Source organism: Hippocampus bargibanti, linkage group LG03 (assembly GCF_051943395.1).
Source record: "Hippocampus bargibanti isolate YZ-2025 linkage group LG03, ASM5194339v1, whole genome shotgun sequence".
NCBI classification, from domain to species: domain Eukaryota; kingdom Metazoa; phylum Chordata; class Actinopteri; order Syngnathiformes; family Syngnathidae; genus Hippocampus; species Hippocampus bargibanti.
The window spans coordinates 1,963,012-1,980,000 of NC_142736.1; the positions used below are offsets into that span (position 1 = coordinate 1,963,012).

General features: G+C 39.4%; 1 protein-coding gene across 1 annotated transcript in view; it reads right to left on the reverse strand.

Moving 5' to 3' along the window:
• Positions 1 to 1,239: 1,239 nt before the first annotated feature.
• Positions 1,240 to 16,989, reverse strand: part of neto2a (neuropilin (NRP) and tolloid (TLL)-like 2a) — a 16,463-nt gene continuing 713 nt past the window's right edge. Inside the window, exons 2-10 of the mRNA XM_088991486.1 lie at positions 13,595 to 13,651; positions 13,385 to 13,528; positions 11,478 to 11,726; positions 10,488 to 10,535; positions 10,292 to 10,419; positions 6,964 to 7,192; positions 6,221 to 6,334; positions 4,992 to 5,122; positions 1,240 to 4,648 (exon numbers count right to left, since the gene is read on the reverse strand). Coding sequence (XP_088847612.1) covers positions 3,893 to 4,648; positions 4,992 to 5,122; positions 6,221 to 6,334; positions 6,964 to 7,192; positions 10,292 to 10,419; positions 10,488 to 10,535; positions 11,478 to 11,726; positions 13,385 to 13,528; positions 13,595 to 13,651 — 1,856 coding nt within the window. The 3' untranslated portion in view covers positions 1,240 to 3,892. The remainder of the gene's footprint in view (positions 4,649 to 4,991; positions 5,123 to 6,220; positions 6,335 to 6,963; positions 7,193 to 10,291; positions 10,420 to 10,487; positions 10,536 to 11,477; positions 11,727 to 13,384; positions 13,529 to 13,594; positions 13,652 to 16,989) is intronic.

Genomic DNA, 16,989 nt, shown 5'->3' on the forward strand with positions numbered 1-16,989 from the left:
GTATTGAGGACATTTTTGACAAGTGAGGACCGGCTAAAAGGTCCTCACAAGTTTTTCATTCTAAAGGGGTCTACATATGCATCTGTTAAAGTTTCAGAGAGGTCCTCACAAATTCACCCAAAACAATTTTTTTTGGTGTGTATTTTCATTTCACTTGGATACACACATACTTTTTACTCACTGTGTGTGTTTATGTGTGTGTGTGTGTGCGTGCGTGCGTGGTTAATGAGAGGAAAAAGTTCATACCACAAAAAGTAAAATGATATTTTAACCAAATTCACTATATGGGTGAGGACTTTGAATGTACCCATTCAGAAACCTCACCCCTGCTGTTATTTCAGTTTCAAGCCCACTTTTTATTTCTTTGTTTTTAAAGAAGTTGAAGTGGAAAATGGAGTGAATTTGGTCTTCAAATGGAACACTAGTTCTTCTCTACACTTAACAGCAACGGTGGTCCTCACTCACTGGAGTTATCCGGACCTCACAAAACCTTTGGAACAGGAATGTGTGTGTGTGTGTGTGTGTGTGTGTGTGTGTGTGTGTGTGTGTGTGTGTGTGTGTGTGTGTGTGTGTGTGTGTGTGTGTGTGTGTGCGCTTGGGTAATGAGAGGAAAAAGTGCGTACCACAAAAAAATAAAACGATATTTTAACCAAATTCACCACAGGGGTGAGGACTTTGAATGTAGCCATTCAGAAACCTCACTCTTGCTGTTATTTCAGTTTCAAGTCCATTTTTTATTTCTTTGTTTTTAAAGAAGTTGAAGTGGGAAATGGGGTGATATTTATAGTCTTCAAATGTAACACTAGTTCTTCTCTAAAATTATCAGCAAGGGTGGTCCTCACTCCTTATCTGGAGTTATCTGGACCTCACAAAAGGATTGAAAGAGGAATGTGTGTGCACGTGTGTGCTGTAACCTTCCTGCCCAATGCCCTTAGTTCACATCAAAGTAGAAAACAAACATATATTTGTTTCAAATGATGAAAATCTATGGAATTATATGAAAAAAATGGGGCCCAGTAAATATTAAGGTCAAATTTAGTCTTCTAGGTCCATTTTTCATTTCACATTTTGATATGAAGTATGATTTTTTTTGTGTTTTTATTTTCTTCAAAACAATGACTCACTTTTATTTCCCAATGAGCAATTGGAATGACCCAATGGAAAGAATGACTCATTTGTAGTGCTTATTTCATATTTTCCTTGGAAAATAGTTTATTTTAAATGGCAAGGTGCATTCATTTACCCAACTGAAAAGAGTACGAGGCAGCTTTTAAGGCGCAGATCAGGCCTTTATTAATTTATACAAACAAGTTTTAATCATAATATCCAATAATCTATAATTTCTCCAGATAGAGATAGCGAGATACTGGGCTAGCTAGCTAGCAAGCCATCTTGACAGCTGGATAGCGAGCTAGCTAGATAACAAGCAAGCTAGATAGCCAGCTAGCTAGATAACAATCTAGCTAGCTGGCGATCTAGCTCGCTAGCGATCTAGCTCACTAGCTAGCTAGCTAGTTTGTGTTATAGTATTGATAACATTGTACAATGACGCTCCCACAGGCTGGTGAGTAGATCCTATTTTTAATCCAAGAGAATGAAATCATACATTAGATCATCATCATCATCATTATCATCGTCTCATGAAGGGAAGTTGTGCTTGATTTACATTTCACAAGGAGAGTTCAAAAAATAGAAACAATTTCCTCTGACCGAAATAAGAGTCTCTTGGTGTACTCCTTTCCCACGACGGGATGGAGCGATAGGCGTTATATCTGCGTGTGTATGCGAGGTAAACATAGTTGCTAGTTCGACAAAGGCCAAAGGATGTCATACCCCATGACAAGTGCTGTCACGACCTTGATGGATCCGGCGAGTGAGTCACAGAGCTGCAAAATCAACAAAGACAGACGGATTTAGGGCGTGTCTACACTAGCACCTTTTAGACTGCTAATTGTACTCCAGTTTCTTGACCCTCAACACCCCGGACTTCGGAAAATCGGAATCAAATTCTGATGTGGATCAAGCTAAACACACTCTTGGTGCGTTTTCACACATTGGACCATTAGCAACCCTCCACCAGTCCGTTTTGTTTGGTCAAATGTAAGATTGATAATAATAATAATACAGTAAAGTCTCGTTATATTGATGTTCTCGGGAGTCGGAAAAAATATCGATATAACCGGACTATCGATATATCCGATCCTGCGGCATGTAAATTTTCTCCTTGCGTTCATAGAAATAGTATCGTAATAAGCAGTACTATCGATATAACCGATATCGATATAACGAGAATTTACTGTACATTTAATTTATAATTTCAAAACTCTCAAGGTCACTCTACAGTCACAGGATAAGTTTTTCTGTGGGTGAGCAGCGGCAGCCACACGCGCCAGCGTTCACTCAACCCGGAAGTAACTCAAATAGATAGAAAGCTAGCTAGATAGTTAATACATAGCTAGCTAGGTAAATAATAGGACAGACAACACAAAGACACAGAGTGTCATTCATTCTTCAAAACAAGCTGTACCCTTTTGACTGACATGAAGCAGTTCTAGAGTTTCCCACCGCATGACGCTTAAACGTCACACTTTTCCAGAAAGATTGGCCAAACAATGGCTTGTACTTCCAAAATTCATCAGCTCGTATGTCAATCATTTCGCCTTTTCAATGGCAGTTGATGAGATTTTATCACTAAACTCTTGGTGTAGACCAAAGCAGCGATATAAGAGCCTTCTGGAACAAATTGAACACTTTTGAAATGAAACCAGTGAAGTGTGTAAAGTGAATTTGGGTGCAGACCACGACGGATCGCACACTAGGGGCGCTTTCACAGTTTGGTCCCTTTTATTCCAACTCTAGTTCGTGTTCCACATTGATGTGGTTACTTGATGTGTTAGCACACAAATGGAAATAAGGTGTCGACAAACCCAAATGGTCCGAGACCACCGAGAACAAAACTAAACTTTTGGGAATAAAAACAAACGGTTCAGAATGAACCAATCAGACACTTCTCGTAATGGTGACACAACAAAACAAGTGACTGCGGACTGACTGGTCACTTGGCTATTGGCCGGTCAACCAGATTGTCCAGCAGTACTTGATGTATGTCAGAATTGCTTTTTGTTTACATTCCTGCGACCAATCAGTGAGGTCAGGGACGTCACATGGTTTGTTGTGATGGAACCTAACTAGGGGAGGGAAGAAACAGACCGGGAGAAGTTAGACTTGTGGTACGTGAAAGAGTCTTTGGACTAATCTACTGGGGTAAAACCAAAAGACAGACCCGCTGACTACTTTCGGGGTCCTTTCAATTCCCCCTCGGACAATAGATCCTAGTTGTGAAAAAAATCAATAAATTATTTGAAGACACACTAAATATTTATATATATATATATATATATATATACATTTATATGTTGTATATTTGTTCATGGCAGATGATGTAAAAGGTTTATAAAGTCTTTGGACATTGTGAGTCTTGGTGACTTGGTCCAACCCAGTGTCTGCATGCAGATCTGAATTCAGACCATCCTGGTTGTTCCGGTTCCTTGAAACAGGATTTGTCATTCTCAGGTGATAAGATTCTACTTCTAGAATTCCATGGATGTGGAACACTGCTGGAAGACAACCAAAGAGGTTCAGTTCTGCTTGATCGATCTCCATTTCGTAACCCTACAGAGCAAACATTCTTCTTTACAAAGTCCATGGACATGGAGCGTTGTTGGAAATGGACCACTGAGGTTCTGTTTCGGTTCCTTAATCCTAGTTTTCCAATAGCAGAAAGGGCGTATTCTCATTCTGTAAATCCACAAACACGGAGCACCACTGGTTGACCACAAAGGTTCGATTCAGGTTCCTTCATTCCGGTTTCCACGGAGAGAGGAATCTTTTTCTAGAAGTCCATGGACATGGAGCGCTGTTGTGGATCCACCATAGAGGTGCTGTTCCGGGCGCTGTTACCGCGGATGGTGAGGGTGCCGCAGGCTCCTCCCATCCCACCGGTGAGTGTGCCGCAGGCTCCTCCCATCCCACCGGTGAGTGTGCCGCAGGCTCCCCCCATCCCACCGCCGATGCCTCCGGCGATGCCACTGGGACCTGCCATGGGTATTCCTCCCGCCATCCCCATTCCTCCAGCCATGGCCACTCCACCCGTGATGCCCACCGCCCCTCCGATGCCCAGGCCACCCGTGGCCCCGGGACCGCGATTGTAGATCTCGCAGGGTATCTCCTCCGTGACGCGGTCCTCGATGACCTGCTGGTCACAGTCGCGAGTCTGCGCATGCTGCTTGTAGCCATAGCAACTCTTCTTATAGGTGCCGGTGGAGTTGAAGGTCTTCATGGGCGGTGGCTTGGAGAAGTCATTGTGGTAGGACAGCTCCATGGAGCTCAGCGTGGTGCGGCTGTGCTTCATGCTGCCGCTCCCCACGCCGGTTCCCACGGAACCCTGCGAACCGCAGTGGTGCTCGTGTACGCAGCGGGACATGGTGGACGAGCGCCGGACCTTGTGGAAACCGTCTAGCTCCTCCGAAAGGTCGGCCAAGTCCGACGACATCTCCTTGTCACGGAGAGAGAAGAGCTCGTAGTGCGGTGGGTCGAAGACCTCCTGCAGACCTGCTTTGTTGAAGACAGCTGGGCGGCGGGCGACCACCTGGGAAAAACACATACATACGCCGTGTGACGGAGAATAAGAAGTTGTCATATTTCAAAGTTTCATGCTGTTATATGCTTAGTGAACTTGCGTGACTCCAATACACAATTGAAGCACAGACAACCTGGGGTCAATATGAGGTCAACAGCCTCTTAAACTGTCATCTTCATTTAGGAGATCTGGCCTTGGACAGAATTTAGGATTTGGGAAACTCCTTTAGTAATTTACGACTTGAAACTCCTTCACAGGAAGAGCTCATTAGCCAGGTTACAAATTTATCAGAAAGCAATGTGAATTATTTTGTGTTGCATTGAAGTTTGGCAAACCCGCTTGTCTGCCGTACCTTTTTCCGGGGCTGCTTCATCTGGACCAGGATGGAAATAATAAGAAGAACCAGAACAATCCCAGATGAAACACCGATGACCGTGCCGTGGGTCTTGGTGATCTGGTGGAAGAGACCCCTGGATCTTTTCTCTAGACGGGTAGATTGAATGGCGATGAGAAGAGACTCATATATGTGTATGTCAAAAATCTCAAATTTAAATTTCAGTGATACCTTGGCTTGCGAACTTAATTGGTTCCCAGACAGAGTGTAAGGCAAAAAGTGTGTATTCCAAAAATTAATTTCCCATAGGAAACCATTAAAATGAGAATAATCCGTTCCCAGGTCCCCATAAAACATCATTTTCTACTTTCTTCTTCTTCTTTTCCTTTTGGCTTTTCCCGTCAAGGGGTCGCCACAGCGAATCAGTGTCCTCCATCTTCAGAGGTTTTATTCGCATGTTTGTTTTGGCCAAGCTAAATCTTAAATCTACACAAAATATACATTATTTTATGTATAATAAATGTGTTGTGGTACTTTAATTAAAGAAATAAACTGTACTGTATAACAAAGTCGTTTTATTTTTCTTTGTGATGGTCGTTGTGATGGAATGGAGTGGCCGCATTCATCAGCATTAAACACTTGATGAGGAACGCAGCCTTCTTCTTTCACCATCTTGAGGAATGATCCCTTGTAGGTGCTTTCTCTGCCATAATTTTACCTTGTTCATCATCGATTGTGTTCTGTTTAGCTGGGTTGATAGCTTTTTGCATCAAGTGTACAAATGGCTTGTGCGGATTATTTGTGGAGCCTGATTGATGGGAATTTTAACCTTGCAGTCTCCACTCTACCTTTGAACTGTCAAAGTTGAAACAAGTCCAAATTTCACTGTTTTCTATCCATTTTCTCACTCTCTGTCATCTGCCTTTCTCTTGAATGGTTAACGCCCCCTCACTGCTGCCTTCTTGACCAATCACGTAGCTTTAACCAAAGACTGGGGGAGGGGAATAGAGGACAAAAATGAGTCGGCTGCCATTTTGTTGTTAGAAGAACGGGCTCGTTCGCGAACGACACATCACTCATTGAGGCAGCTCCGTGTGTATCCCGAAAAAAGTTCATATGCCAAGGTTACATTTTCATAAATTTAAAGTTCGTAAACCGAAAAGTTCGTAAACCCTGGGGTTCGTAAACCGAGGTATTACTGTACAGATATGTAGATTTTCTAATTTGACAGGTTCGAATGTTCTTACCTTTGCAGTGATTTTCATCCCACGGGTAGACACAGTTTTGGACACCGTTGCACACGAGCGAGTTGTTGATGCACATGTTACTGTGACAGAAGAAAGTGTTGGCCGAGCAAGGGGCTGCAGGCGAGGAACAGACACATGATTAAAAAGTAAGATGGTGCAAAAAAAAGGCTTCAAGCCATTTTGACAGTAAAAAAAAATAATTACAAAGGCAAACAGGGGTGGTTTAATGGGGAGCTCAGAAGCTGCTGAGTGAACACAAATGAGCTCATTCACCACCAGAACAGGTTTCAGTAAGCATCGTCCGATGGCAATGGTGTCAAAGTCATTTTTTGCCGTGTGGCTGCCACTACTCACCCACAGAAATACGTATCCTGATTGCCCCATTTGATCTGGTATCACCCCATCAGCATAACTAAGCCTATGTTGCCTAAGAAGTCGGTTGTAGGAACGATCCAAATTGAACCTCACCCCACCATGGCGATTTAGTGAAGGGTTTTGTTGTTTTATGAAAATCGCTTCTTTTACTCCCCTTTCAAACTATCCATTTTCTTTCGCTAAGATTTTAATCTCATCGTCGCCAAATGAGTGGTTGCTAGCTTTGAGGTGCATATGTACTGCAGATTGAGGCCCACTAGTAAGAAAACCTTCTCATCGATGGACCACTCCTGTACGACTGAGAGCTTACACAAACGCAAGTCAGTTAAAAAAAAATTATTATCGTGAAAAGTCGACGGTTAACTCACGGTCCACGAAGGAGGTGAAGAGCAATCGGAAGCGGCTGAGTCGGCTCTTTTCGTCGGCCCACATGCGCACGACGCCAACGCCGTTCTCCAGCATGACGTCGTTGGCCACCGTGCTGCAGAACTTGGCCTTCAGGTTCTCGATGGCGCTGCTGCCGTCATAGATGGCCACAAAGTTCTTCTTGCACTCATTGGAATGCTCCATCTGGTACTCCATGAAGCGCAGGTAGATCTGCCATCAAAATAACCCATTTACAGTGATACCTCGGTTTACGAACGCTTTAGCTAACGGACTTTTCGCCTTACAAATATTACATTCGCGAGAATATAATTATTGGTATAAGAACTAGTTTTAGGGAAACACACGGAGCACCACAATGGCTGGCGGACTGGTTTTCGGCGGAAGAATACCAAACCACACGGTCGAACAGCGCCACCGTGGCTGCCGGATTATTTTCCACACCCACTTTCTTTGAGTGCAGACCGAAAAAGACAGCACCACAGGCTTGTGTTAAGCCGAAGAGGACGCAAAAGAAAATTCCGGTCGAGCAGAAGAAGGAGATCATCGAAAAACACGAACGAGGTGTGCGTTTGTGTGACTTAGCGTCCAAATACCAGTATGCTAAGTCGACCATTGCTACGTGTGGCTAAGGGTGCTTCTGTGTTGTCTCAGCAACGGTCTCTGGCAATAGTAGAGGTTGAAAAACTTCTGTTGATTTGGATTAACGGAAAGCAGCTAGCAGGGGACAGTGTGAGTGAGGGTATTATCGCCGAGAAAGCACCGCAACTTCACTCGGATCTCATCAAGACGCAACTACATCAACGACCATCTCAAAGGTCAATAAAACGACTTTATTATACAGTACAGTTTATTTCTTTAATTACAATCCAATAACACATTTATTATATACAAAATAAGGTATATTTTGTGTAGCCTTAAGGCTCATTTAGTCAAAATTATGTTTTATGGGGACCTGGGAACGGATTAGTCTCATTTTTAATGGTTTCTTATGGGAAATAAATGTTTGGCAGACGAACTTTTCACCCCACACACACTTTCTGGGAGCCAATTAAGTCGATTTGGATTAACGAAAAGCAGCTAGCAGGGGACAGTGTGAGTGAGGGTATTATCGCTGAGAAAGCACCGCAACTTCACTCGGATGTCATCAAGACACAACTACATCAACGACCGTCACAAAGGTCAATAAAACGACTTTATTATATAGTAAAGTTTATTTCTTTAATTACAATACACAGCACATTTATTATTCATGAGATAAGGTATATTGTGTGTAGTTTTTAGGCTTATTTAGTTGAAATGTATGTTTTATGGGGACATGGATACGGATTATTCTCATTTTTAATGGTTTCCTATGGGAAATTAATGTTTGGAAGACACATTTTTCGCCTTACACACACTTTCTGGGAACCAATTACTTTTGTAAACTGAGGTATCACTGTATTTATTTCGCGACTTTCCCCCGCAATGCATTTCAATGACTCCATTAGTCCACATATCAGCGTGAGACAAAGTTTTTCAAGTCATTTCACGTAAATAAACGAAGGACATGCAAGGAGTCTTCCCCGGCCCACGCATAAACACGTCAAACGTGGCTTGGCGCTGCTCGCGGAACTTAATCAGATGTGCATGAATTTGTGTCGACGCCATGTTGTGTTGTGGCGCAGGGGAGCCGCTCTGGAACATGCCCGTGACTCATTTACTCCTGGGGGTGGAGACGCTTGCCTCGCCTGGGAGTCACGGATGGATGGATGGATGGATGGTTTGTTTATTTATTTACTTCTTTATTTGTGTATTTATGTATCTATTTGTGTAAATATGTATTGATATGTTTACTTATGTATTTATTTATGTAAATATGTATTTATATGTATCTATCTATCCATTTATTTGTTTATTTGTGGATTTATTTATCTATTTATTTTTGTATTCGTGCATGTATTTAGTTATTTATGCATTCATTTATGTATTTTATTATACATAAATGTTATTATTTTATTATTCATGTTATTATTATTACTATTATTATTATTATGCATTTATTTTAGTTGGGTATTTAGGCATTCTTTCACGTGTTTGCATATGTTTATTTGTGTATTTATTTATCGATCTATACATTTATTTGTGTACTTGTGTATTTATTTATTTATTCATGCATTCACTCATTTATGTCTGCATTTATTTATTTATTTGGTTAATTATTTGTGTATTTATGTGTTTATCCATTTATTTATGTGTGTGTTTATGTATTTTTGTATAATTATTTATCCATTCATCTATCTATATTATTGTTATTCATTGATGTATTTATGTATTTATATATGTATTTATTGATGTGCTTGTTTTTAATGTATTTATGTATTTATTTATATATGTATGTATTTATTGGTGTGTTTGTCTATGTGTTTATTTGTTTATCTGTATTTATGTATTTGTTTATGTATTTATGTATTTATTTATGTATTTATTGAAGTGTTTGTTTATGTATGTATTTATTTATTTATTTATTTATGTATTTATTTATATATGTATGTATTTATTGGTGTGTTTGTCTATGTATTTATTTGTTTGTTTATCTGTATTTATGTATTTGTTTATGTATGTATGTATTTATTTATGTATTTATTGAAGTGTTTGTTTATGTATTTATTTGTTTGTGTATTTATGTATATATGTATTGATATATGCATTTAATATTTATTTATTTATTCATTCATTCATTCATTTATTTATTCATGTATTTATTCATGTATTTATATATGTATGTATTTGTTTGTTTATATATATTTATGGGTTTGTTTATTCATTCTAATAATGAAAGAACTTCCGTGTTGAGTGAACGCTGGCGCATGTGGCTGCCGCTGCTCACCCGCAGAAAAAATATCCTGTGACTGTAAAGTGTCCTTGAGAGTTTTGAAAGGCGCTTAGAAATGAAATGTATTATTATTAATATTTATTTATTTTTGAACAGAATAAAATAGGATAGTACAGGATAGGATAGGGAAAACAGCCTATATCAGAAAGATGTTGTCATTCCCTGTGAATGTATAAATCATCTGAAAAGGCAGACTCAATCTTAATAATAATAATACATTTCATTTTAAGCGCCTTTCAAAGCTCTCAAGGACACTTTACAGTCACAGGCAAGCATAGGTACTATCATAAATAAAATATAATCACAAATACAACGCAATAAATAAAATACAATATTCTAACTTTGTGTACAAATGTACGGTCAGGTTCGCCCAGGTTGTTGCTGTCCAATTGTTGATGAGCGCAGAAGCAGCACGAATCAGTCACATGTGTACAAACCTTGGAGTGAGGGGGAGCCCTGATGGTCCAGATGCAATCCAGAGCGTCGCCCGGCTTCACCCGCTTGGCTTCATCCACCTGACTGGAGCGAATGATCCCATCGAAGCCTCTGAGCTCAAACTGACAGTCTGAAAGCGGAGATATGATCAGATGAAGACGCACTTTTATTTTGAAATTAAAGGAAAGAGGAGCTCACCGGGGATAGGGTTTAAAAGTCCGCCCACATGCAGATGGAAGTCAGGGTCTGAAAAAAAAAATACAGTGATACCTTGGCTTACGAACTTAATTGGTTCCCAGACAGAGTGTGTAAGGCGAAAAGTGTGTATCCCAAAAATTAATTTCCTATAAGAAACCATTTAAATGAGAATAATCCGTTCCCAGGTCCCCATAAAAAGTAATTTTCTACTTTCTAATTTTCTAAGCCTTAAAACTACACAAACTACACCTTATTTTATGTATAATAAATGTGCTATGGTATTATAATTAAAGAAATAAACTGTACTGTATAATAAAGTCGTTTTATTGACCTTTATGATGGTCGTTGATGCTTGATGCACTGGAGTGGCCGGTTTCATCAGCGTGAAACACTTTCACCATCTTGAGGAATGATCCCTTGTGGGTGCTTTCTCTGTGATAATTGTATCTAGTTCATCAATTGTGTTCTGTTTAGCTGGGTTGATAGCTTTTTGCATCAAGTGTACAGATGTTTGTGCGGGTTATTTGTGGAGCCTGATTGATGGATATTTTAACCTTGCAGTTTGTACTATCAATAATAATAATAATAATACATTTCATTGATAAGTGCCTTTCAGAAACTCCCAAGGACACTTTACAGTCACATATTTTTTTTTCTGTGGGTGAGTTGAACCAAGTCCAAATTTCACTGTTTTCTATCCATGGACAAAAACAATCAGCTGCCATTTTCTTGTCAGGAGAACGGGCTCGTTCACGAACGACACATCACTCATTGTGTGTATCTCGAAAAATAGTTCGTATGCCAAGGTTAAATTTTCAGAAATTTAACGTTCGCAAACCGAAAAGTTCGTAAACCAAGGGGTTCGTAAACCGAGGTATCACTGGAATAATTTTTGCAGTTGATATCATAAAGTAGCGTTTCAAGTTCATTTTCAAAGTATTTATTTCGATATTGCTCTCAATGTACTTGTGAATAAGTTGGAGTCCTTACCTGCAATGAATGTATACTTGATGCGAAATCCGAGGCCCTCAAGCTCTTCGTCGCTCGTGAACTTGATCCACATGAAGCGCCCGGTGGAAGTGACCAGTCCCGGGTTCTTCCCCCCGCACACTCGGTCGATGAGCGGCGAGAAGCCAAAGGGCCCGTCGCGAATCTCGATATGGTCAAAGCGGCACTCGAAGGACGGCTCGATGTAGTAGTTCTTGTCGAACGCCAGTTGGATCCTCTGCCTGGGCAGTGCTGTTTGGTTCATGGACAAGAAAGTTCACGTTGGCGCACAACCGAGATCATTTTCATCACTTTTTGGATTCTAGAAAAGAAGATCAATAAGTGGTAAATTTGCAAATATTTTCCCCCTCCCCCCCAAAAAAAACTCCAGGAAAGTAAATTCACAAAAGGGGGAGTTTTTGTATATGCATTAATTGAGGCATTATCACATTCAAATTGCTTCATTTAAAATTACATTAGAAATAAAATGTACAGTATTATTATTTTCTGTGTAGCTCTTTCTCTAGTTTCTATTTATAACTGTATTTTATATACAGTAAAGTCTCGTTATATCGATATTCAAGGGAGTCCGAAAAAATATCGATATAACCGGGACTATCGATATATCCGACCCTGTTTGCACGTAATTTTCTCCGTGCGTGCATAGAAATAGTATCGATATAACCGGGACTATCGATATATCCGATATCGATATAACGAGACTTTACTGTATTATATTATATTTGTGATTGTATTTTATTTATTGTATAGTACCTACGCTTGTCTGTGACTGTAAAGTGTTCTTGAGAGGTTTGAAAGGCGCTTAAAATGAAATGTATTATTATTATTATCAACTATGTGTTCATCCATCGAATGAAATTATTTTTAAATAACTTTGTAGGGGGTAAAATAATAAAACAAACAGGTCAGGACTGATTTGGAATGAATGACAAACTACAGTTAGGCTATTTGAATTGGTTTAAAACATTGAGTCCATTGTCATTGGTTGGCGTTTGAGTCAGCTGTCACAAATGTATTGATTGGGCTTTGGTGTCGATAATAATAGTGCTCATATAAGGAAAAAAAATGAATAATACAATTAATAATCTAAATAATATTAAGAATAATCATAAGAATGTCTTCTTTTCCTTTCGGCTTTTCCCTTCAAGGGGTCGCCACTGATTTGCTGCATTTATCCGGGCTTGGGACCGGCACAATAAGACTTATGTCCCCTTGTGGCTACAGAACAAGCAACTCGCTCAGTAAAAGGCTCTCAAACACAAAATGGCCACTACAACAGCAACATTCAAAAAGCAAAACGATACTCACCATTTAATAATAATGATACTAATACTACTACTAATCATAATAATAATAATAATAATAATAATAATAATGTGGAGTTATGAAAATGGTCGGAGACGTCTGTGGTTGGCCGGAAGTTTAGTTTTTGTAATGCTTTATTTCCGTCTACAGGGGGTGGCATTGAACCACGTCTGGATGGGAAACGCTTCCAAGTGGGGTGTGACGTCATCATTTCGCGTAACGAAAATGTCTTACAAAAATGAATAATAATAATAATAATACTTTTTATTTATAAACGCATTTCAAAACTCTCAAGGACACTTGACAGTCGCAGGATAAGAACAAAGTTTTTTTTCGGCGGTTGAGCAGCGGCAGCCATTCACGCCAGCGTTCTCTCAACCCAAAATTGAGTCTCCCAAGTATGAATTTGAATTACGTTCGGAATATTTTGGCCTTATTTAGTAAAATAAGTAAAATAATACGTGTGTGTGTGTGTAATTTTATATATTTTTAATCATTAAATAAAATAATTACCCCTTATTTCTTTATATTATAAACACCAGGTGCTGAAGATTGGATGGCTACCCACAATGCACCTGGCTTACCTTCCAGGATGTAAACACACTCCTTGTTAGGCGGATACGTTTCCGGGTATTTGGGCGACGTGAACACTCCGCCGTTGATGTTGCGCACCCACGTCCCGCAATCATTCTGATTGGGGCTCTGGATGCCATTATCGCCCAGGGAGTCTTTGAAAGGAACAAAAGATTAAAGTATTTCCATGATAACATCACATTTTCTTTTACCTTGGTTACCTTTAGTTCTCTGTGCCAGAGCGAGTCCTTCTTCTATGAGAACAAGGAAGATCCACGCTAGAAAAAAAAAGAAACAACTAAATGATATAATGCATCCATCACGGGTATCCCCCGGCAGCTTGTTGATTTATCGCCAGGTTCTGAAGACACGAGCCCGGTTTAATTGGAAATGGACGAGCCGCCGGTTATGCCTGATGGGGTCTGGCGTGTGATCAACACTCAGATTAAGGCAAAGAGTGAAATTCATCGAAAATCGAATGCGACTTCTGAGACCACTTCGCTTTCTGGACATCAACGTGAAGAATTTGGTAGTTGGTCTCGAAGGACCGACGGCAAATTGATGCCATTGTGAGTGACTGTGAAAGACTCAGTTTTTTCCCCCTTCTGGATGTAGGTACGCTACAGTGAGCTATATTCCACTGCGATTGTTTCTGTTCAGTGAAGCGCGCACTCTGTACTCGCAGTCGTATATCACTGCATTTTTGGGTACGTCATGGTTTTTGGTGGGATTTTTCAAGCTATGCATCTTATGATGACGTATTACACATGTTTCCCTCCATGCTGGTTCTTGAAATTTCCCAATACGACAACGAGCAACGGGCAAACAATGGATTGAAGTTTACACTGTTTTTGCTAACACTACAGTTTATAAAGGTAAGTAAGTTGTATTTTTGTAACTCATAGAAGTGGTAGAATATACCCTTTTCTCCATAACTGCCAAGTTTCAAGCAAAAAGAAGCATTAGCAAATACATTTCTAGAGCTCGCAATTTTCTTTCCTAGTATTCAGTGACAGACATTTTTGATTTCTGACGAAAATCTGCCTGCTTTCGATCGTTGATATGTGCTCATTTATATTTTGAATCTATTCTTGTGTTTTCTGTTCTTGTTTAGAATTTCAAAAGATTTCCAATGGTACCTTATTCGTTAAGATATGCCAAAAAAATAAGATTATGATAGTTTAAACTGTAATAAAGAATTTGGTCGCAGATTTTCATTTTTTTTAACCGTGTAATTACAGGCAGAAAATCCCCTCATACAGCGAGACCTCAGTTTACGAATTTAATTGGTTCCCAGACAGTGTGTAAGCCAAAAAGTGTGTATCACAAAAAAAAAATCCCATAGGAAACCATTAAAATGGGAATAATCCGTTCCCAGGTTTCCATAAAATATACTTTTCAACTAATTAAGCATTTATTTCAAAAATTAAACATTCCATTACTTCCTTATTATTTGTCATAGAGCAATAATCTATCGATCATTTGAAAGCTATTTAAATGCACATGGTATTAGAAAATGTGTGATGAATTATTGTTGAAAAATGTCCCATCCCTACTGGATGGAATGCTGCGATGTGCTGGAGTCCCCCATAGATCTGCCAAAAATTAAGAAATGTATGATAGTTTAAACTGTAATAAAAAACTCTGTCACAGATTTTCATTTTTTAACTGTGTAATTACAGGCAGAACATCTCCTCATACTTTGAAAATTAAAAATTCAATTATTTCCTTATTTGTCATAGAACTATAATCTATACATCTTTTGAAAGCTATTTAAATGCACTTTAATATTAGAAAATGTGTGATGAATTATTATTGAAAATAATCCGCCCCTCTCTGCTTCGTTTTGCTGTGAGGTTGGCCCTGTGGCAACGCGACAATGTGTTTCGGGCATTGTGCCAAGCTTCGAGGACACCGATTTACTCATACACACTCATAGGATGTGACAACACAATACACAACAATCATCGACGTGTTCTTTGCCGGCTTACCCCCACAACACCCCCCCTGAAACCAATCTTCCACCGCGCCCTCCCCTCAAAAGAAGAATAGCGAGGAATATTTCCCACCCACTTCACCGTGTATGTTTTCCCTTTTCAAAGAAAATGAATGGGCTGTAAACGAATTGTCCGTTTTGTCGCCCTCTGTCGGTCATTATCGGTTTATGTCTTTCGAACAAGTGACCGGTGAATTTCACTCTTGTGCGTTTGAGGGAGAATAAATTCAATTCGGTGCCATATCAATATAAAATAACTTTATATTTTGTAACGTCTATAATATTTTTATATCATATTGTATTTGTATTTTTTTTATTATTCCTATACTGTATATTTCTAAGACACCATAATGTCCAGTATATTGATAAAGGTATGTTATAAGTACACAGAATGTGGCATATTTACACATTTGTTTTATCAATTGAAAACACGACTATCTGGATTAAGATATTTTTTTTCAAGTAGTCTATAAAATATTTCAAAAATCCAGATGGTTTTGTTGTGTGCAATCATTTGCCAAAATAAAAGTGACTCAATCCAACATATCATTGTTTGAATTATTATCATTATTTTTAGGGTTATTTAATTTGGTGATAAATTATAACCTCACGCTATCTCGATTATGGCATGTGTGGTTCCCCTCCTTTTGTCGATTGGCTGGTTGAGGTCACAGGTCAACTGTGTTTTACAATAAAAAAACACATGACGTCCATTTTGACTAATATGGTTGAAAGTAAGGCTTCGGTGTGTTGTTTAAAAAAATAAGAAATGTGTTAAAAATATAAGGGTTCGATTTCTCCTCAAGCTTTCCTGTGTGGGTTTTCACCGGGTACTCTGGTTTCATCTCACATTCAAAAAACATGCATGGCGGGCCAACGGAACACTCAAACTGAACAGACTTCTTGGTATGAAGTATACAACAGTAATCAACACTGTGGGACAGTGTCGATTGCTTTCAGGACCGCAACATGGGACAAGCAAATGTCCGACATTCAACTCCACTCCTCTCATTCCGGCATTCCAAAATACCTTTCCGCATGGGGGCCTGTCCTGCCTTTTGTTACCCCTCAAATGGCAAAATATTAGACATTGATTTTGGCCTTTTTCAATGCCATTAGTGCAAAATCAATAAACAAACCAATAAATAATAAAAAATGTAAATAGATACATCCAAATAAATAAATTAAAAAGTAACCAGTCAGTTCTGACAGGCTGTAAAACGGATTCACATGCCATTTCCCACTGGAAGAATGAATTATTCTGAAAATGATTAAATAAACAAACAACTCCTTCAAATAAACCAGCCATTACCTGTTCCATCCATCTACCAGTCCACCAATATCAGTCGATTCATCAATTCGTCAATTTATTCACCCACACTGATCCATATTTCGAACATCCAGGGCGAAACTTAGTGTAGCATGCCTTTAACAGGACGCCAAAACCGGCACGCGAGACCAGTGAATCCCAGCGAGAATCTCAGCGACGCTCGCCGCTGATATGACCTCTTCGTCCGGCCACACCGTGTCCGATAATGGAACTACGTCGGTTTACATCGGAGTTAACGTACACGCGTACACTTTCCTCGTCCTCAGTTCTAATCCTTTTAATGTTTGAGG